This window comes from Eublepharis macularius, chromosome 11, assembly GCF_028583425.1.
Source record: "Eublepharis macularius isolate TG4126 chromosome 11, MPM_Emac_v1.0, whole genome shotgun sequence".
NCBI lineage: Eukaryota > Metazoa > Chordata > Lepidosauria > Squamata > Eublepharidae > Eublepharis > Eublepharis macularius.
The window spans coordinates 53,857,013-53,879,552 of NC_072800.1; the positions used below are offsets into that span (position 1 = coordinate 53,857,013).

The following is a 22,540-nucleotide window of genomic DNA, read 5'->3' on the forward strand; positions in this document are numbered from 1 at the left end:
TTACATTCTTATTCCATTACTAAGATAGTCATTTATTTAAATAGTTTGATCAGGGCCTGTGATAAAAGATATCACAGACAACAGGAGTTGAGATATTTCTCAGGAATTCCAATTAATTCATGTCAATCAGAGTTCAGATAAAAGATTTAGAGTGCATCCAGATGTCAGAAACAGAGATTTGCTCATAATGGACACAAAACTGGCTTCTTCTTGTGCATTTTCCCCTCTCCTTTCCTCTCACATGTTGAGAATGATTGAAGAGTTCCTGTTTTCCAAAGACTTTAATTTAACTCCAATTTGTCATGATGTCAAAACTATGGATGGCTGGACAATCTGGAGTTACAATGAACACTTCTGAAATGAAAAAGTCATTAATTGCTCTTCATCTGTGAGGGGAAAATGGAGGGCACTTACAAGGACAAGCCAGGTTCATAACCTATCATAAAAGGCTGTTTGTGACATCTACAGAGAGTCATGGGGCTGGTGAAAGACTTTAAAAAAAATACTGCAGTGAGGTTAAAAAAAAAATCCTGAAACCCAAGCAGATGCTTTGTTTAGGGTCCCAGGTAGGGATATTTCATTTAGGGTCACTGAACCCACATGGACTCCAAGACTTCACTCACACAGACACACTCTCATGAAATTATTTTATTTGCATCTAGATAATATTGGTTTATCTTGTGTCAATTCCGCATGTGAATGCCACTGATTCCAACAGCTCAAAAAATGAACACACACACAATATAAATGCTGCAAGAACTGAGCAAGGCGGTTGATAATATTTTGGAGGTCTTTCATTCTTAGGGTGGCCATAAGTCGGAAGCGACTTGATAGCACCATAACACACGCACACAGTAATATACAGGCAAACAAAACCTCTAATGTGGAACTATTTTGAAGGATTATTAATTCTAAGTGTCAACTGACACTTGAACTGAACCAACAATGCTTACTTGAGTTCAATTTCATCAAAACAAATAAGAAAAAATTGTTTGCTCCATTGATAATTGTTGTATTTAGGAAGATAATAATACACAGCATGACCCAGTCCAGAGCAAGCAAGCAAGATCCCTACAGGCTCAATACAATCCCATTTCTACCCCCACATCTAGCAAGCACGCGAGGAAGAAACCTTTCATGAAGACGGAGAACTTGGATGTGCTCTCCAAGCTAAGCATGAGACTGAATAGAGAACAGCAAACTAAGAAATGGTCCTGTGAGAAATTTTTACGTTTAGGACAGGATTTTCAGACAAGCCTATTCGCTGTCCAATTTCCCCCCGGCTTACCCCAGTTATCAAAATAAAAATATCCAGCTGTACTTCCAAAATACCAGGGCTCTGACAAGTCTGCAAGAAAAGAGAAGTATTGTGGCACTTCTTATATACTCTGTTTAGTGACTCAGCCAATTAGGAATGAAACTTGTTTGAAAACACTTCTAAGATACTACTGGAGAAGTCAGCACTAGCAGAGCTGCTCAAGAATAAGGGAAAGCTGCGGATTGTTGCAGAGAACCAGAACAGAAGCTCCTTGAAGTGAAAAAATGTGCCCAATTAAGCAGCACCAAGCTGGACGAATCAGAAAACTGAATTAGAGAGGAATATCATAGCTTAAAGGCAGCCACTGTTGCATTCCAAACAAACCGGAACATTACAAAACCCAGAGGACTACAGTTCTAATGATACAGTTTATATTAAAAGCAAAAAAGCTGCTAGTATTTGTCCAAAGCAACCAATCCTATCTTTATACACTAACCCTTACCAAAAGGAAGTTAAGTGGGTTTCATCACTCATATGCTGCACAGAAGTTTTAACAGGAATACAAGGCTAAAATAACCACAGATCATAATACTGATGTTTAACCCTATGGCAGAAAATTGTTTTAGAGAGTATTATGCTTTTGATTTCAGTTCTAAAGTTTGTTGACAGTTAATGTGAAGCCTGTAAGAATACTAATGTTGCACTGTATATTCAACCGGAAAGTTCTTGGGTATTGGTTTTAATATGAAGTATTAACCAAGATGATGAGAATACATTTCCATATGCTGTCCTACTTTTATTACTACAGTTTATTATTAAATTGAAATGCATCAGAACTAATGTTCTGGAACAGCACTATTTTGTATCCGAAATATAAGCAAAATCTGCCAGAAGTGAAAGACTTCTAGCACAAAGCAAACAATTTATACTTTCCCTCAACTCCTTACATTTCTTTAGGAAGGTCCCCTTTAAAATTTTAGAAATCTCTCTAGTTCTGAAATACTAAATCAAAAGGAGGGAGCAGATGAGCCAAAGACAGTTTATTTGTGCAATATAGATTATATGAAAAATGGTTATCTATAGAAAGTACATTTCATCCAATCAAATGCTAAAATTTTAATTTAACAGTTCAAATACCATACCTTGCTTAGTAACGTTTGCTGTCCTGACACCACAGGATTATACTCCATTTGTTCCATGCAGTTTGTCTGCATTTCAGACACACACTGGTACATTGACACAGCACCTGCATAGCATGTCTGAGGAGTTACTATAACTGGCTGAGAGTTTATTCCACAATCTTGACTTTCAGGGACCTGCTGCAAACAACTGAGAAAATCGTCCAAACCAGAAGAACCCGAATAGGTTGACCTGTCAAAACTTCCTACTGGGAAATCTATCTGTGCAAAATCTGAAAGCTGTGACGCCATGTTGTCAGCGTGTTTGTAAGGAATAAACTCTTGCCTACATGCATATGTCGCAGTGCTGACTTCAGACTTGTAAGGGAACGTCTGAGTCATGCCAGAAAAGACATATGGGTGCAACTGCTGCTGTGGAGGGTCAAGAGGCAAGCTGCCGACGGAGTTCCAGTTTGTGAACATCCCGTTAACCTGCATATGCTTCATCTTCTGACACAGCTGCCTCTGTTCCACCCCCGGCTGCTGTTGCTCCAACTGCTGCTGCACTAAACAGCTTGAGTTCTCAACCATGGGCTGTGGCTGCTGGCACCCCGAATACAAGAGGTCAGTCTTATTTAAGGAATCCTGAACATAGGTCAAGATTTCATCAGTAAGGTCAATGTCTCTAAAATCATCCATACCAGAAAGTTCGTTTTTAAAAAATTCTTCATCCTGCTGAAAACATTTTATATCTTCAAAGTCAATTCCTAATGTTTTCATGATGTTATACAATTCGCTATTTTTGTTATCCTGAAGGAGCCCGGCATTGTCTTCAGGAAGCATCAAGTTATTTTTCTGTGGACGCTCAGTCTGCTCTTTCTTGAGAATGCTGCTACTTCCCATTGGCAAAATATTATCCTGCCAACCACCGGCAATGGCACTGCCCAGTTCATCCCTGGTATCTGTAAAAAGGTTCTTCTCAAAAGAAATTTTATTTGAAGCAGGTGGGCAGCGATACACAGATTCATCCTGCTGCATCATTACTCCCAAAAGTGAGTTGGGATCAATAGATTCTTTGGGTAGTGCAGCTTTGGAAGTGGCTCCTTTTCCAAAGCTGTTTTTAGTCTTTCCTTGAGAAGAATCCATTAAGCCAGGCTGAGGAAAAGCCATTTCATATAAGACGGCCTCACCTGTAGTGAACATGAAGGGCAGCTTCATGTTTCGCTTCCGTAAGTGCTCTGACCCTTCTTCGTCTCTAAATTGCAGAACACCAAGGTACAATGTTAACTAATTGTAACACAGAAACATACTTTAATTTACAAGCAATTACCATGGCAAGCTATTGGACAGACTAGGATGCTAAAAAGGCAAGAGATTTTACTTGTAGTTTACAGATGATGTTAAATTAGTAATGAAGAACTAAATAAATTTTATTTTCATAATAATTTACAAGGGGATAAGAAAATATAATGAGCTGGATCATAAAGTTTGTTCCAGTAACAGAGCCTTCTAAACGCACAAGAAGCTTTCTTCTGGTGGAAGTAGTATGTTTGCCTGAACAACGCGCCTCTGTTACTGAAACAGAACCTTTAGATCAATCCATTATTACTATTATTTTGATGTCCATGCTCACCAGGGATGATCAGACATCTGGCCCGTTCGGCTCACTTCGACTTTGCCAGTGCTGATCAGGCAGCCAATTAATCAGTGGGGTGTTTGGCTGTTTGCAACCTGTTTGTATGTATTTGCAGGCGCAGGCTACCTGCAGCCATCAGAAGCTTACTCTCAGCTGATGAGCGATCCTTGCTTGTAGTATTACAATGTTATAACAAGATGTCTATCAGGTCCTCTGAATTCCTAGATTTCATTTTTTAAAAAAGTCCATTTCCAGCTTTTTTCATTATAGAGATGCACTTTTCTATTAATGAAAGCTACGAATTCTGTCCAAGACGTATTATTATAATGCTATAACCATATGTCAATGGTTGTTTAAAACAAACCCTGAAAATTGCCTTGTGCTGAGTGGGAAGGAATAGCCAATGCAGAGGCCAGGGGCAGAAAAAATACAGGGAAAACTGTTGTTGCTGCTGACACAGTGGAAAAACTAAACTGGCCATCCCCCTGTAGAAAACATCTATTATCAATACTCGTTGGAAAATTTAAGGTCTATAAAATCTCAAAGAATACTTACGTAAGGGGTCTCTGAGTGGAAATAATATAATCTGGTCTTCCATTTTTGTAAACCAAGCGTGCATTTGCTTGAACCCAGGCCCATCGATTTTCTTTGGTAAGAAGTCTAAATACAGTCATACCACTTTCTCCAGTCTTTATCACTAAAATCAGAAGCATCAAATATACTTAATTTTCCCCAAACAAACTTTACAGGTTTACCTAGATGATTTATCAAGTATGTTATAAAACTCCTAATTCACAAGCTACTGAAATAATAATTTCTTGTATTTCCTACTATTCTACAGAATCATAGACATGTACACCATTTCTTAACATAACAGAAAATAATTTTGGAAACTCTCTTGCATATTAGTTACAACCATGTGAAGCCTTTTGGAGGGGTGATATTTAAAGAGGAGCAAATATTTTACCTTTGCAATGGCAATTTTCCTTTTTCTGGGAAAAGGCTTTTTGGCTTTTATCAACACAGACAAAGTCAATATATCTTCTAAAGGAGGCGGCATTGTCAAACATTATATAGGTCAAGGAAAAAGCACATCCTTTCAACAGAGGTGTATACACTGAAAAACTTTCTGATAAAAAGAATCCAACTACATGAAGGTCAGAGTACAACCTAAATTTAGACTTGGGAAAAATCTCTCAAAAGTAGTTAATCTGCTTGAGAAAACTGCTAAACTAGCAACAAGAGAGAGGCAAAAAAGAGGAAGTGCAAAGAATGAGATACAACAGGAATCCACATAGGAATTTTAAAATACAGGGTCTTCCAACATAAGCTCATGTGTTTAGTGGAAGAACATGTCTGCAGGAAAGCCTTTGTTTTTAAAAAGAAGAGATTAATTTAAGATACATTTCAGAATTTATCTTGGCAAACATTCTTCTGCTGTATGGGTCAACATGACTTCTTACTTCGGACGTGATTCTCAGCACAATAAAGCATATCAGCTGCATGGATAAACTGATATCCTGTTCCTCTCATGCACAGTTCTGCTTCGGTGTAACCCAGCACAATTCGTCCTCTGTAAAAGACATTCAGTCATTTATAGTATTTTTATGTCATCTTTCTACTGCTCATGATAATTCACAGTAAAAACCAAATAATTTGTAACCTATAAAAAAAACCTTTTAACAGATGAATGTCAACTAAAATAAAAATCTCTTACTTTCTTTACAGAAAGATCAAGGAATCAACAATACAACATGTGGGAGACAATAAAGAGATAAAATGCTAGCTAATTCAAACTGATATTGCCAATATAAGGGTTAATCGATCAATGAAATGTTGCACTTACTTTGCATCACATCCTATAGGTGTGAAGTCTAATTTGTGCTTCGTTCGGAAGATGAAGTTTTTGGTACGTATTTCAAGGATGGATGGAGGCTGAAGTGGAGTGGCTACAGCAAACAAAGCCAGCTGTGGAGATATAGCAGCTCCATCTTTCCCTTTCTTGTTCTGACCATGAAGAAACTTTAATCTTCCTTGAAAATTCATGGCCTTCAGAAAAAGAAAACCAGTTCTAAACATATGGTGTATTTCTCTCTGTTTTTCACACACTAACTCAGATAGGGTTATGGAGAAGTAATGCCACTATAATTTTAGATTTTATTTAAAAATGTATCTATGATTATTTTGCTACTGTACCAATATTGTTGAAGTTCATTGAATTTTAAATTTAAAAATAAAAAGAGATGAAGAATGATGGTATTGTGAACTCTCTATTGTTGAGTACATAACTAGCTGTTTTATCTAATGTCACAGATGAAACTCTTTTCTATTTATTACCATTTTATCCAACATTTCTTCCAAGGAGGAGGTATACATGCCTCTCCCTTTTATCCTCATAACAAACCTGTAAAAGTAGGATAATGCTGAGAGGTATTGACTATCCTGAAGCCACTCAGTGCATTTGAGGCATGTGCAAGATGGGAATCCATCTCAGTCATAGCGTGTGTTATCTCACACCCTGACAGTATTTTCCCTAATCTACCTAAAACAGTTTTAGCCCATCCTTTGTCCAAGGAGTTCAGGGCAGGGTATAAGGTCCTCTCTTCCGCATTTTATATTCACAACAACCAAGTGATGTAGTCTACTACTACCAGCCACTTCTAACTACTCAATTTTTTTAAAATTCAACAAAATCAGCAGGAACTTTGCAGGTGTTTAAACAAATGGGGAAAACGATATGAATATTTCATTAGTACTTTAGAAGAGTGCCTGGATTTGAAACCTACTAGAAGTTAACCATGCATTTATAGCATTGATTAATCTTGGCTACAAAAGCCCACAAAGACAATATTGCCACGTTATTTTTTAAAAAAATGAGCTGTAAAGCCAAATATTTGGTTTTCTAAATACGTCAAAGTTTCCTCCTCTTGGAACTCTTACCAAGAACCCAGAAGAATTATCCAGGAGGCATCGTAATCTGCAAACGAAATTTCGTTCCATAAATGAAGAATTCTCTGGAGGTAGCTGCTCTGGATTATAATACGTTGCTGACTGTGAAAAGCCATTGTCTCCTATATAAAACCATATAAAACACTATTTTCAGAGGAATGTCAACTCTAGTCTGCAGCGAAGTAGCTCTTCCTCCCCACCTTGCAGGGGTGCGAAAGAAGGTTGGGCAGGCGAAGAGGCTCAACAATGGAGTGAGCAGCTACCCAGTGAACTGGTTGGGAGCAAAGCCCAGTGGAGCTGGCAAGGGAAGAGGCTGAGCAGGGGAAGGTCACAAGGGATAAGCCCAGCAGAGGACACAGCTGTGGTCTGTCACCTGCTTTTCCACCCTCACAAGGAGATTTCTTCCTCTTAAAGCAAATTATTACTTTTTGAGTTAAACTTCTGACCTCAAAGTAACTTTCACAAATTAGATTATAGATCCAGAGGAGTTAGCCGTGTTAGTCTGTAGTAGCAAAATCAAAAAGAGTCCAGTAGCACCTTTAAGACTAACCAATTTTATTATAGCATAAGCTTTCGAGAATCAAGTTCTCTTCATCAGATTTCTGATGAAGAGAACTTGATTCTCGAAAGCTTATGCTATAATAAAATTGGTTAGTCTTAAAGGTGCTACTGGACTCTTTTTGATTTTACAAATTAGATTGTTAACTTTTCAACCAACCCATGCTCCTATGACTTTAAGGGCAGCCAACTCTGCAGCTATGCAGATTTCCATTGTTAAAAAAGCTCTGCCTTTCTGCCAAGTTTTTTCTATCTTCATTTGGCAACTTGGCCAGCAATTCAACAAAGGAAGAGTTTAGTGCACATTTAGAAAGGCGAGCAGAATTAAAATCAGGATGGTCACAGAACCAGATTCACCACTGCTTTGGATTCACAAAAAACCTTACATCAGGCAAGTCACAGCTTCTCAGTCTGAGACACTATTTACACCCCAAAATGATAATACTGATCTACTTCACAGGGTTGTTGTAAGGATTACCAGATAATGGCCTGTTTCCAGCCACACCATACAGAAAAGTTAAGTAGCTTTTTCTTATGAAGGAGCTACAAAAGTTCCCCTCTCCTGCTGCAGCCATATGGAGCCCCTTGAAATGTTGTTCCTGGGGGTTAATGGCCCCTCAGGAACAGCCTAGCAAAAATCTGCCGTGGGAGGGGAGAATTGTTGGGAATCAGTCCAACTCAATATATGAGTCGTGGCACCTTTAAAAGAACCCAAAGCGCTGGACATTTATCAAAAGTAATGTTTAATTATGTACTACTGACAGCTGTTACCTTCTGTTATGCATCCGGAATCGGTAACCTGGGTTGGATTAAGAGCCCAGTGAAGCTGGCGCTGGAATTCTGGTCTGTCTTCTGTGTGAATTAATTCAAATACACTCTGGTGTATAATGTCAGACTGTATGAAAGAGATAACAATGATACCCAACAACATTTCTGTGTTTGCTTGCCACATTCTATATTACAATCATTCTCAATGCATCAGACGTACAATTTTTCAATTACATTTAAGATTACTTTTACCACTGGGAGTGAAACATAGTATTCTGCAATACCCAAAGTGATGCCATGCAGATACCCGGAACTTACCAAACCAGTTTATGTATTTCAAAACTATTTATAGTGCACATATTCCAACTAATTGAATATTTGTAAAAAGGAATATATAATTTCAGTCAATGAACAACCCAAACCATATACTGTACTCACATCATTCAATTATGAATGAAAATAAATACATTAAAAAGGGATTAAATGGCCACCCTAAGTCTATGTTTGTTCGTATATCACCCACATACAACCTCCTTGTCATTTTCCATCAGTTTGCCTTGTCATAATGAAAAGAGAAGTATTTGAAGGTGCTAATCAATATAGCTAATTCTGAACATGGCCCATCAGTGGGCAATTAAATTTGGAGATTGGGACCATGAACATACAAGACACATTTTTCTACAAACCTGAAAAAAGCTCCAGGTTTGCAGAAAAATCTGAAATCTTTTTTTAAAAAAAACACTGGGTAGGGGGGAGGTTAGCAACAGCAGCAGCACCTGTACCTTCAAGAAATGAATGCCTTCTTAATGGCCACTCAGCAGCTGTTGCTAGAAACCACAACAGTATTGCCAGCCTTCAAACCTTGGTTTCTGACAATAAAAGCAGGGGGAGAGGGCAGAGCTGTTTTGACCTTTGAGAGATGACTCATGGGGCTAGAGCTGTCAATAACTACTGGGCCACTTGGTTGATTTTGGAGCCCCAATTGTAGTTGGCTGGTTAGTTGAACTGAGTCTATATTTTAGGTTACCTCTTCAAAATATTACAGAACATTTTGGATTTCATAGGTGTTTCTAAACAAAATCAAACAACAAAAGCAATGAAACACTGCTAACAATAAAATTCACTAAAACTAGCAATTAAAAACAAAACAGGATGACACATGAAAAGAAAAGGAATGCAACAGTTTGGGGGATGTGTCTGGGTTCTCATTTCTGTGAGAGAGTAAAGGTATCAGAAAAACTGTAATACAGAACCACTGTTATATGTTCAAGGGGTATTGAGCTATGATATTTTAAAGACAGCTCCAAATCAACCGTATCTGGTTACAAACTGTGAAAGCTGGGTATGAAGGCCCACAACCGGAATAAGACTGCAACCTGATTTGGTTACTGTCCCCTCTATGTGGCTTAGCCTTTGACTGATTAGCCTTTGACCTTGGCACCATGCGATTTATGTATTCTTGAATGAAAACAGAACGCTTACCTGCTGGAAACCCAAATAATCCTGGATTGTAGAGGAGACATAAAATATGAGCGCATCCGATGTGACCACCAATACGAAGCCATTTAATGCCTAAAGATAAGATAGTGATTCATTTAATGTGCATATTTAATTGTTGCATGTTTAAAAGAGAATTTTAAAATGAAATGTAAGTATTTATTTGCAGAAATATAAAAATATATATACAATCATTTATACAAAATTTTACCACCCTCAGATTCTAATTGTTAATGGTACATAGGAAAATAAGCTTCCACAACTAAGAATACTGCTGTTTAGAACCATTCATTATGCTTTTTTGAAAAAATCTGGCTATAAAAAGATAGATTCAAATGCATGTGACTAATGCCAGCACTAAGCCAGTGCAGTGCAATGATCAGTATTAGACTGGGATCTGAGAAAGCAAGATCCAAATCCTTACTCTTGCTGGGTGATCTTGGGCTACATGCTGTCTCTCAATCTAACCTACCTTACAGGGCTGCTGTGATGGTAAAATGAACGAGAGAAAACCACATATTTGCCCTGAGCTCTGTGGACAAAGGCAGGATAAATATGTGGTCTCTCTGCCCATGCCTGAATAAATGAGGCAGGTGACAGTTAGAGGAAGCACCTCATCTGTGGAATGCCCTCCCCCTTTGAGCCTCACGTAGCCTCACTTTCCTTACTTTTCCTCAGGCACATTTCTTTTTATCCATGCTTCTAACTAAGGAGTTCTATCTTTTGTGGGTGTTTTAAGGCCACAGGACTGTTATTAGTATCATTTCAGGCTGCTCAATGATTGTTTTATGCTGTTTTTATGCCCTGCCTGGTTTTTAGTGGCTTGGTTTGTTTTACTGTTTTACTTGCAAGCTGCCTGAAGTGAGTCCCTGGAGAGGCAGCATATACATTTTTATATAATTATGCAACACAGGGAGGTGGCAAGAGTCCATCAGAAAACAGAACAGACTAGTGAAGAGTCTTTGTGCCTGTTTCTTAATGTGGGGCAGAATTTTTTTAAAAAATGACACCCACCACTTGCAGCCTTAAGTGGCACAAATAACTACACAACTGGGTGCTGCTCATTTTCAGGTCTCAGCATCCAAAGTGTTTTGCATATATTATCATAAAAAAACCTCACAACATGAACTGCGCATGAGCCAGGACAGTTCTCTCTCTGTATTAACCAATTAAGATGGTTCATAGAAACTAATGTGGCAACAACATAGCACCTGGGAGGATATTTTAAAAGGTAGCTTGAATTTCCTTATTTGCTTTTAGGTATTTCATTCATGGTTTAATAAAGGCAGCACTCCGGGGTGGGGGGGGGGATGTGCTCATAGTAAGGAGCAACAGAACCTCGAAAGAAAGATTTTAAAAGGACAGATGTAGTCTGACTAAGCACAAAAATACCATTGATACTAATGCATTTAGTTACCTAGATTCATTGTAACGTGCAGATATTTGTTTCCCTATACATGTTAAACACAGTCATGAGAAATACCTGCAACAAAAGTTCTCCTTCTAGTAGATGTACATTTTCTCCAGGCTTAGTAGTTCGGTAGTTGTCCTGGATGCCATTTCTATCAAGCTTTGCAGAACCAGATGACTTTAACATAACTGTAGAAACAAATGAAATAAATCTTTACTTTCTCTGTAAAAGAATTCTTGATTGTTAATTCCTTAAAAAACAGCTTTTTTCTTTATTATTAACATTCCTTATCATTTGTATAGTACTTTGTGTGTCAAAAATGCTTCTGATACAGTATCACAGTAATCTGCACAACAACATTATCCCCATAATTTAGAATGAGAACTGTGTATGAGAGAGAGTTGTTGTCTAAAGGCCACTTAATGAGGATGGTAACAAACCACTGTTTGGCAATTATACACACAGTATTATAGAACAGTTGAACAAACTATTGAAAACTCATTTCTGCATCTAAGTGTTCTGGAAGCTAAATACAAGAGCCCCTACAATTATCTGAAGAAGCTGGTTTGTATTTTTATTTCACTTTTCATAGGGAAAATATTTAAAAGTTTAAGGCAGAATTTATTTATTTAGTGTATTCTGGCATAATTACTTTCACAAATCTCTCTGCAACAGGGTGACTGTGTTTGGTTTCAAATGCAATCATATTATATTTGCAAAACTGGCAATATTATTATAATTATAATAATATATTATTACATTTACAATGCACTTTGTTCACAAGCCAGTATTTCACTTTACCACCACTGAATTGATGTCCATGAATTTTCTGCACATATGCTGTTTCTTTCCACAATAAAAACTCAAGTGCATTACAGCCAATCTTCCAGTTCAAGTACAAATATTTTGGATAATTTACAGGCTTACTAAATTCTATTTCACACCAACAGAATTCCTCCACGGTTAGCAAGAAACAATAGCAGTCTACTTAAAAGTTTAAACAAAGGCTTCTTACAACATTGCTATGAATTTTTAAACAAAGAAGAATTTTAAGAGTAACCTACTAAGAAAACAAAATCTCCACATCTTCAATAGCCAATACTTCACCAAGCTCTTGTGGCTACTATTGTGTACCATTTTAATTTCTAATATATTAACTTGAATTATACAAGTATGACGGTTTGCACATCTTAAAGAAGCCAGGAAGGGCTATACACGCACATTTGCAGGACTATTAAGGGTTAATCTCTCTCAGAATCAGAGAGTTTTGAGTGGCAGGCTACTCCAAAGCTTTGGATTGGGTAGCCTGAGCTGGAAAGAAAAGAGTCTTTTTCAGTCCTAGCAGAGAAACCCAGTGTGAAGAGTTGAGAGACAGAGCCCTCACAGAGAGCAGTTTTAACATGGATAGGAGAACTGGGGAAAGTTGGCAAGGAGATTTGGGAAGTAGGTGCAGACTCCCAAACAGGCTGAAGAAAGGGGATAGATCTTCTAAGGAGAGGAGATTTTCCCTACTCAGTCAAACAAGTAGGTAGATCTGGAAAGTGGAGAGATCTCTGGCCGGGTGTGGTTGAAAACTGCCTGTGGAGACCTTCAGATTCAGTTCAATAAAAAGGTGAAAGATTTATGTGATCTGAAGAGAAACTAGAGCTAATGACATAAGCACTGGTGTGTGAAGAGAGGGGGCTTGGGGTACTAGAAAATGGGTGCCAGCCTTCCTAACCCCAAAAGAGAGAATACTGAAAAAAAAGTATACTAGAGTGCTTGCAGGAAAACAAGGGAACCAAAGCCTCAAAACATAAACCTTAAGTAACAGTGAAGAGCATAATTGAAGTCTGTGCGTGTTCTGAATTTTACCTCAGAAATCTTCAACCCACGACTTCACCTGACCGTTCCCATCTTTTTTTTTTTATATAAAATTTTTATTTTAATTACTAACATCAAAACTACAAACAGAAAAAGGAAAAAGGAAACAAGGGGGGAGGGAAAAAACAACATAAAAACAGACTACAACTACAAGTATTGAATTCCCTTCATGATACAATTATTTCAAGTTAAACTTTCTAATATGCTATTAGATTGGTAGATCTTATAAGATACGAACTACAGTCAGGATCAGGTCTTCTTCCCCCGCCCCCCCCCCCCGTGTCTCGGTCTCAGTTCTCTTTGAACAGCTACAATAGCTGCGCTCACTCCCTCCTCCCCACTCCCCTCTTCAGATTCTGGATCTTCTTCTTGCTCGAACTCTTGATGATTAAGCACAAAATCCCTCAGCTGTACTTCCGATATTATCTTGTAGGCTTGGTCTTTATATCTAAACCAGATGCCTTCCGGGAATAACCGTTTGTATTTTATATCACGCTTTCTCAGAAGAGCTGCAAACCTTTTGTATTTGAATCTTCTTTTCCGAGCTAAAAATGGAACGTCCTTCAATATCTTAACCTTGTTGCCAAGAAAGTCCAAGCCCACGTTAGTCAAATTATATAAAATGGTGTCCCGAGTCTTCTTAGATGAAAAGTCAATAATAATCTTGCGAGGCAGCTGACGCTTCGTTGCATATTTTGAAGATGTCCGATGGACTTCCAGAATATCGCTATTTAACTCTTCTTTAGTTGCCTTTGCGAATGACGCCAAAAGATCTGACACCAAATCCTTTAAATGTTCACTTTCCTCCTCCTTCACATTCTGTAAACGCAATACTGTCTGAGCACAATCCACTTGTAGTCCTATCAATTGATTCTCCAAAAGCTTTACTTCTTTGTTTGTAGCTCTCATGAGTGTTGCATTTTCACAAGCAGATTTCTCTGCCTCGAGCGCTACATCTTTAACGGTTTTCACTTTGTTTTCAACTGAGCCAACCCTTTGTTCGATTTCATTTAGCTTATCAACAAAGGGCTTCATAGCTTCAACGACCGACCGTTTAACCACCTCTTCAAGAGTCTCTCCCTTCCCCTGCAACGCAGCCGAAACCGATTTGTCCACAGCAGGACTCTGCTTTTTCGTTGCCATACCTGACCATTCCCATCTAATGTAAATAAACTACATAGTTATTTTTAGAATTTTAAAAACATTTCCAGTGTCATTTCTGTGATTTAAGGATAAGGAAGGACAGTTAAGAGGAGAATGCTGCTGGGGAGAAGGAAGGAAATGTATAGAAAAGAAGTGACAGTTATGGAAAGGACTTAGTTGTAATGCTATGCTCCTAATTCTCCTGAAAGAACGTGGATTTTGTACATTTAAAGGCCTTTTTTAAATACAACTTCTAAGTAACATAATTTGGGGCGTTAGCAACTGCAGGGTTTGCCGTTAACAATGTAAAACTGACCATTACCCAACATGTTCCATATCTGAACACAGACTAGTGTTTCTACAGGTGCAAAGATTTTAATCTGCTAGACCAAGATTTTCTTGGCTCCCCAAAGCAGCCCCAAATGCTCCTTGAAATCCTCAGAACAGGACTGGGGAGGGCATTTCAGGCTGTGGAAAACGATGGAAAAATTGAACCCCATGACTGAAATCCTTGGACCTGCAGAAATTATCTAAAGCAACACAATTACAAATAAAAAATAAAAAGCATTCATAAGATATGACCTATGTGAAAGACTGCACTTGAAAGCAGGTTTCCTAAGTGCAGCAATCAGAGAACTGGGAGGAAAAAAGTTAACTCTTGCTTGGACTGGAGAGCTTCAGTGACAGGCTGCTCCCTCGACTCTGACTGGTCAGTTAGAACCCAGCTAAAGGGCTGGCAGCTGGTTTCTGACAGGATTGTTCAGAGAGAGCTTGTGAGTGAGTCTGACTGGGAAGGTCAGACAGGTTCCCCCCTGGAGTGAGGGAAGAGGAAACTTTTGCCTTAACTGTAACATCAGTTACAGCTAAGTGTTAAGTAAAACACCTTTTACTACTAAGAACCAAGAATATAAGAAACTAAGCTTCAAGGAAACTATTTTGCTTATTACTCAAAGTGTGTACTACCAACAAAATTTTGCCTCAGCACTTTCCCCCCTGACTACACTTACTCAGTCCCTGCCTGTTAAAGTTATTTCCTTTTGAACGTTATACAGTCTCCAATACAATTTCCAATGAAAAGGAAGAAGGTGCCTGCTTCTCCACATCAAGTTTCTGGGCTGGTCCAAAAAGCCAAAACTGACTGTCAGGGTGGGACAAACTGACTTCCAAACAAAAAAGATTAACATGCTACTTGGGGCTGCTCAGCAAAATCAGGCATGAATTTTGGCGGGAAAGGCTGCCACACAGTGGGGGGGGGGGCGGGGTGAAAGGGAGATCAGTCATAACCTAAAACAAACATTGTTTCCACAAAGTTACATGAATTCCTGAATAAAACTTGGCAATTTGCAGTAAGAGTATGCAGGTTTTGAGGAAGTATTTATAGCGATTTAAAAAAAATTCTTCCTTGTGACAAATTAATTTATTCATCTGCCTTTATATAGCAGTTTATGGAGCAGCAGCTCAATGTTCAGTTTATTGTAGTTTATCCATCCTATTTAGGCCTTCAAGCCAACACATCAAAATCATGTGTATTTTAAAAGCAGTTATAATAAAACAATTTTTAAAATATCAAAATTGTGTACTAGATGCAGCTTTACATTCTATGCAGACAACTAAATAAGAGTTAAACCAAAGCATGTGACCTGCAAAATACTTGGTCAGCTTACTACATTAGTATCAGGAATTCGGATAACTAGCATAAAATACTGTGAAAATACATTACTGAAATAGGTAAATGAGGGTGATATGCATATTATTATAAGCAGATGAATGATATGCATTAAACATAGTAGGAATTGAAATCCTATTGCTTTTCTAGCGTGAGAAATAAATAGATCAGAAGCAAATGACTGCCTGATTAAGGTTTCTGAATACAGAACTGCAGAAATGATTTACAGTGTATTTACTACAAAAGGGATGGAATCCAGTTTCTAGTTCTAGTAAACAAATGACGATATTACCACGTTATTACATTTTCTGCAAGCTTTTTGTAACCGATAATGAAACAGATTTTATGCCACTGAATAAAAATTATGGCTGCCAGTTCTATTGTACTATTAAATAATGTATAGAATTGTAACATCATCCAAGTGAGAATTTCTTTTTATACAAGTTATTCTGACATCACACCACAAGATGCTTTATTAAATTCAAGGAAGCTTGCAGGCAACAATTTAAACAGTGTAAAAGGCAGCTGAATGTCCGTACAGGTTCTTCCACAGATCTCTTAATTCAGCTTGTTAAGATGAGGATCCAAATCCAATAGAAGGCTTCACAATATTGTGTTATACTGTGGCAGTATGAAGTAGCTCCAGACCATTTTAAATAAAGTAGTTTAAAATTTACCTTGAGAGTGACAAGAGTTGGACACAGATTTCAAGAAGGTGCACAGATTCTGTTTGGGGCTTTTATATGATAATTAGTAATGAATGAGTCTGCAAAGCCATGTAACCAGGCCTGAGCTGAACCTGCGGTATAGATGGTTTACTGGGAATATTTTATCTTTCTGAGCAATGCCTTTCTGTGGAGCTTTCAGCGATGTCCTAGTAAATGCATCATAACAGAAACAGAACATTACGTAGGCATCATATGGGTTGACAAAGCAGATTCTAGCTCCTAACTGCTCCTGTTTCAAAAGGACGATGCCAGCTATATATGGGACAGAGAGAAGCTGCCACTATAAAGGAAAAATACTTTGTTCCTGCTACACTTCCCCCAGTTCAGAAAGAAAAATACATCCTATGAAAGATTTTGGGAAACTGAGCAAAATTCTGGCCTGAGGTAGAAAGTTTTCCTCAAATATGTGAGAATATAATTAGCTAATCAGCTTGCTGCAAAGTTTCCAAGGGCTCCAGCATTATATTTTTAGATATGTAAGCCAAGAAACAATTGCACTTTGCCACTGTTGTATACTATTTGGAATGCCAGAAAACTGGTAGCCTTGCATGTAGAATTTTATTCTCCCATCTCATCTTATATATGCATTTTTAAAGCTAGTTTTAATGGTTTTATTTTTTGCCACCTGGGGGGTGGAGAGGAAGCATACAAATGTTTTAAACAATCAATAAACCCAAACCAAAAATAACCCATGGCACTAAAATTGCAAAAGGTTCCAAGAAATACTGGCACAGAAAAAAGAGAGAGAAGGCAGCTCCTTCCAATAACCTGCCTGGCTGAACTTTCATCTGACCTCTCTCTCAGGAGTAGAGATGGGCACGAAATGGGGAAAAAATAAAATGGGAGTTTAGAATTTCATCACGTTCCACGAATCATGGAACATGAACTTCCACGAAATTGTCCTGTTTCGCTATACGATTCAGTTTCGTGATTCGTTAGAACCCGGGGCACTTCAATGGCCCCCTTCATACCTACAGATGCCAAACTCGCAGGGAGACTTCAGCAGGCTCTCCTCCAGCCACCCTCCAAGTAGCTCCCTTCAGGCTCTCTTTGCTGACTTTTCCCTCCCATCCTCCTGGTTTCCTGCTTTCTGCCGCTGCTGGAAGAAAAGTCAAGCGGAGCGGATCTGCTTGGGTTTTCCTCTCTTTGGGTTCTCTTTGGTGACTTTTCTTTCCTGTCCTCCTGCTGCTCTGACATGCCCTCCCCTCCACCTCCACGTTCTTGAAGGAAAAGCAGAGCTTGTGGGCGGGGAGTGGGGTGTGTGAAGGCATGAAGGCATGTCAGAGAAGCAGGAGGATGGGAGGTAGAGAGGTAAGGGTTCCTGAAGCTGGCAAGAAGCTGCTGAGATGAAGGATTTTGGTCCTTCTTACTTCTCACTGCAGCAGTGAGGAAGTTGGACTCCCATGTGCAATCTTTCTACCCACAGAAAAGCTGCACTGAATCGATGAGCTTTTAAAAATCTTATATTTTAAGACAATATTGTAAAGGAATAATATGAAAAATTATATCCACCTGCCATTTTCCAAAGGAGTTAATGGTCAACATCTACTCTGCTCACTATCAATTATGTTAATCAATCAAGTATAAATAAATCAAGGTGCATAATTAATGATGCTTTAATCCTGTTTTTGCAAAACCTGTTTTGATTCACTTGTTGTTGTGCTTTAAAACAATCATCTGCCTTCAGAAGCCAACAAAGTTTTAAAGAGTTTGTATGAAAGGGACCAAATGCTTTCTTCCTTATAAAGATACAACACGGGTTTCAGTTAGTTGGTTCAAATCTAGCCGTTTGATTTCTAGAAGAAGTCAAGATTTTTAGACTCCTTAAAAGAAACGAATTTTAAAAGTAAAATACTGAATAACCCTTTGCAAATTTAAATTCCTGGGTTTAATTTTTTTTTTTAAAAAAACAAGTTGAAATTAAATTAAATTCCTTTAAACCAGCATAAGCTGCAAGTCTTCTGTCTCTTTTAGTATCAAAGTAATACAACTGTGAAGGTATAAAATTCCTCTCGATTAATTGTTATGACAAAGAAAGACAGGTGATGGTGTTTTCCATAGCTACACACATCTTTAGGATTTTCAAGGCCACAGGAAAAAAAAAAACCTAAATGAACACTCACCTACAAATTATGCCACAGAGTACTGGCTGAGAAAGCACCCAGGGAAATGAATTTAAGGCCACTATCTAAATATTTAATGAACCACCAGCAATATGATTGACATTCTACCAGACGCATCCAGAAAGCTCATAACCTTAGCAACTGGCAGCCTGAAGGGCAGCCCGAAGGACAGTTATACCACACAAAAGATGCACTGGGAAATTCTGCATTCTGGATCATACTCATTCCTTTCCTTCATTTAAAACTATTACTAGAAAATATTTCATTTGAAGGTCTTGGAAAAACAATATTTAGAAAATATTTAAGGAATGATACAAACTGAGTACAAAACACTGGTTTATAATTTCACAGCAGCTTCCAAGACTTGATAAGTATTTTTGCCAGTTTAGAATCAGTATATGCCCTCCCTCAAAATAAGTCTCAGAAGGATTGTATCCTACATAGTATAGTATTTCATGATTTTAAGGGGTACTTCTACTGAATTGTTACAAATACTGATTTAATTTTTTATTAATATCTTTTTCCAAGAAAAGGTTCCAAGTGAGTAGTGCCACTCTACAGGTAAATAATGCAGCAACAGCTGCTGGCTACCTGAATTGCACATTCCCTTTTCTGTCTCCTCCCACACTGCCCTCTGCCAAACAAAAAAATTTATAAATATGAAATTTCTACTTTTCCACATTTTGATTATATGTAGGATATTGGATATTATTCTATACTGGGGGTGGGGTGGTATTTTTATTTTGGAAGAAGGAACTAGACTTGAAAATCCGACTGAACATTTGTTGGACAGATACTTTGAACCATTTCTATGGATACAGATGTTCTTTTGAAAAGCTATAATTATTATGTCATGCTCCAAGTTAGCAGGTGTTCATTTAGTACAAAACAATCAATTATTAATAGACAATTTTGTGTGATGAAATACTTTTTAAGATCACATACTGTAATATGCATGTTCCCTAAAATGAAGAGAAGAAATGGTAAAATTAAAATTCTGAAATACAGTTTGATGTAGGCATAATTTTTTCCAGTGTTCTATATTAGGGTCCAATTCAGCCAGATGTATATTTGCCATTAAGAACAAAAAACAAATATACTGTATTTTTTTCAAAAAAAGCTAAATGACAAAATTGAACAGAAATGATTAGAAAAAAATAAAGCACATATAATGGAGTTTAAAATGTTTTATTCAGATTCCAAAACCTTTGATGGAGGCATTTTTTAATGAAAATACATGGTTCCATTAATTTTAACAAGCCCAAAGAGCTGTGTATGATGTGTCACTATTATAAATGTTTGCAGTTCTAATTTACCACCTAATTTACCATGTCCCAGGGACAGACACCCCCAAAAAGTTAAGCTGCAACTCTGAAACTGCCCAACTTGATTGGCATTACTTTCATTCACTAGGCTTTAACTTTAGCTGCTTACCCATATAACCACCAATTTTAAGAAAACCAAATCACACTATCCACTTCATTCACTTTATAACTAAGAAAATTAAACCAATATTTCCAAGCCAGCCAGTGGCATGTTTCACATGAGGCTATAGAAACACTCCCTCCCATACTTGAACTGTACAGCAGTTTTTTGAAATGGAGGGGATTGTCCACTTACTTAGGATAATGAAAAAGAACCCAGTGTGTGGAAGCAAGCCCATGAACACATATAAAGAATCTTGCTGGACTGCAGCCAACACCATTACTTCTGAAATAGAACCATCAATACGGTACTCTTATTTATTTAATTCGATTTCTAGCCTGCTCTCCCCGCAAGCTGGCTCAGGGTGGGTTACAACAAGATATAAATTGCATTTAAAACAAGAATAAAATGACATCATCAACACATATATTACAATAAAATACAATTCTTGAGATAGCGGGAAAAGAGAGGAACAGCTGTCTTGATCAGGCTATGTATGATTCATGTGGCGGGGTGGGGGGCAATATGACTATACAGTCCACCCCGCCCCCCCTGCTGACAGGAGACGAGTAGGGAAGCTCACTAGATGGATTCATGACTGGCCTCAACTATATGCCTGGTGGAACATCTCTGTCTTACAGGCCCACCAAAAGGATAAAAGATCTTGGCAGGCCCGAATATCTATAGACAGAGTTCCACCAGGTTGGAGCCAGGAGTAAAAAAGTCCTGGCTCTGGCTGAGGCCAGTCGAGCCTCCTTGGGGCCAGGGGCCACCAGTAGATGTTTGTCAGCTGATCTAAGCACTCTCTGGGGTACACATGGTGAGAGACAGTCCTGCAGGTATGCTGGTCCCAATCCACTAAGGGTTTTATAGGTCAAAACCAAAACCTTGAATCTGATCCAGAACTCCATGGGAAGCCAGTGTAACTGCTGCAAAATGAGAGTAATATGTGCCCTATACGGGGTACCAGTGAGGACATGTGCAGCAGCATTCTGGACCCATTGTAATTTTCAGGTCAGACTCAAGGGCAGCCAGAGTTACTAGGTCTTCACTATACAGAGCAATTCACACATAGTAGAGACATCACTCATGTGAAGATTCTATAGTCTAGACCAGCGATGGCGAACCTATGGCACATGTGCCACAGCTGGCACGCAGAGCCCTCTCTGTGGAAACGCGAGCCAAGTCATTGATTTCTAGGTCCAGGGCTCATTTGGAGGGGGAACGCCTGCAACGGCATTCTGAGCAGAGATCACATGGGTTTTGGCCCTGCCCACATGATTCCTTTTCCTCAAGGCTGCCTCCCTGCTGCCCGTCTCTTTAGCAGCAGGAAGCAGAGGCAGCAGCCAGGCTGCTGGGGCTGGCTTTCTAAAGAAGAGTAAGCTGCTTTGATTTAACTTGCTTTACTTTCAGTTGTGGCTCGTGAGAGAGAGAGAGAGAGAGTGCTTGCAAGCAGGGCTGCTGGTCTAAAGAAGGGCAAACTGCTTTGATTTAACTTGCTTTTCTTTCATTCGTGGCTCCCGAGTGAGTGAGTGAGTGAGTGAATGAGTGAGAGAGAGAGAGAGAGATGTTAATTACTTGGGACAACTGTATGAGTTGTTTTTTCTTAACTAAAACCTCAGTATTCAGGTTTAATTGCAGTGCTGGCACTTTGAAATAAATAAGTTGGTTTTGTGTTGCAGTTTGGGCACTCGGGCTCAAAAAGGTTGGCCATCACTGATCTAGACCATATCAAGAGATAGGAACTGGACCCTATTTGGATGAAAAGGGAGCGGTGTTCACATACTCCCTCCCCTATTCTATTCATTCTTGGGAGATGCATACTGGACCAGAATCACACAGGATGAAATCTCCCTTTTAAAATGGTTTAATCTGCCAAAGCCAGCGAACAAGGTTGATTCAAATCACTGCCATTTTTTCCCCGTGTTCAAACATAATACTGTACTATTCGCATCTCTCATAGTAAAAAGGGCTGGGAAGTGTCTGAAATCTCAGGAAGAATTCCAAAAGAAACCACAAAAATCAGCATCCAAACAAGCTCAACTGCACCTTTTGATGGAACAATTGTTGAGCAGTCAGGCAAATACAAACAACACTATAAGCAGCTGGCTGAACATTTCTTTTGCTCCAAAACTGCTATATAATTAAAGAATGCAAAAATATAGAAGCAGTTTTGGCTACAAACTTGCTTCTGTGTCATACAAGTACACTTTCTCAAGTTTCTTCCTACTGTTATACTCTAGTATCAAGCTGTTGTATAAATGTGAACAGATTCCAAAGGAAGCTAAAGTGTGCAGGGTTAATTCTCAGTTACTGTCATTAAGATCTACAAAGCAAAGGAAATGGATGGCAAAGTAGCAGGACTATTAGAGGAAGGAAGAAAACTAGACTCCAGGG

The 22,540-nt window shown here is 38.5% G+C and overlaps 1 protein-coding gene across 1 annotated transcript in view; it reads right to left on the minus strand.

Moving 5' to 3' along the window:
- The window catches only part of AHR (aryl hydrocarbon receptor), a 60,351-nt gene that overhangs the window by 5,471 nt on the left and 32,340 nt on the right, over nucleotides 1–22,540 (minus strand). Inside the window, exons 3-10 of the mRNA XM_054991078.1 lie at nucleotides 11,268–11,383; nucleotides 9,770–9,859; nucleotides 8,291–8,414; nucleotides 6,953–7,083; nucleotides 5,859–6,061; nucleotides 5,476–5,585; nucleotides 4,568–4,709; nucleotides 2,401–3,631 (exon numbers count right to left, since the gene is read on the minus strand). Coding sequence (XP_054847053.1) covers nucleotides 2,401–3,631; nucleotides 4,568–4,709; nucleotides 5,476–5,585; nucleotides 5,859–6,061; nucleotides 6,953–7,083; nucleotides 8,291–8,414; nucleotides 9,770–9,859; nucleotides 11,268–11,383 — 2,147 coding nt within the window. The remainder of the gene's footprint in view (nucleotides 1–2,400; nucleotides 3,632–4,567; nucleotides 4,710–5,475; nucleotides 5,586–5,858; nucleotides 6,062–6,952; nucleotides 7,084–8,290; nucleotides 8,415–9,769; nucleotides 9,860–11,267; nucleotides 11,384–22,540) is intronic.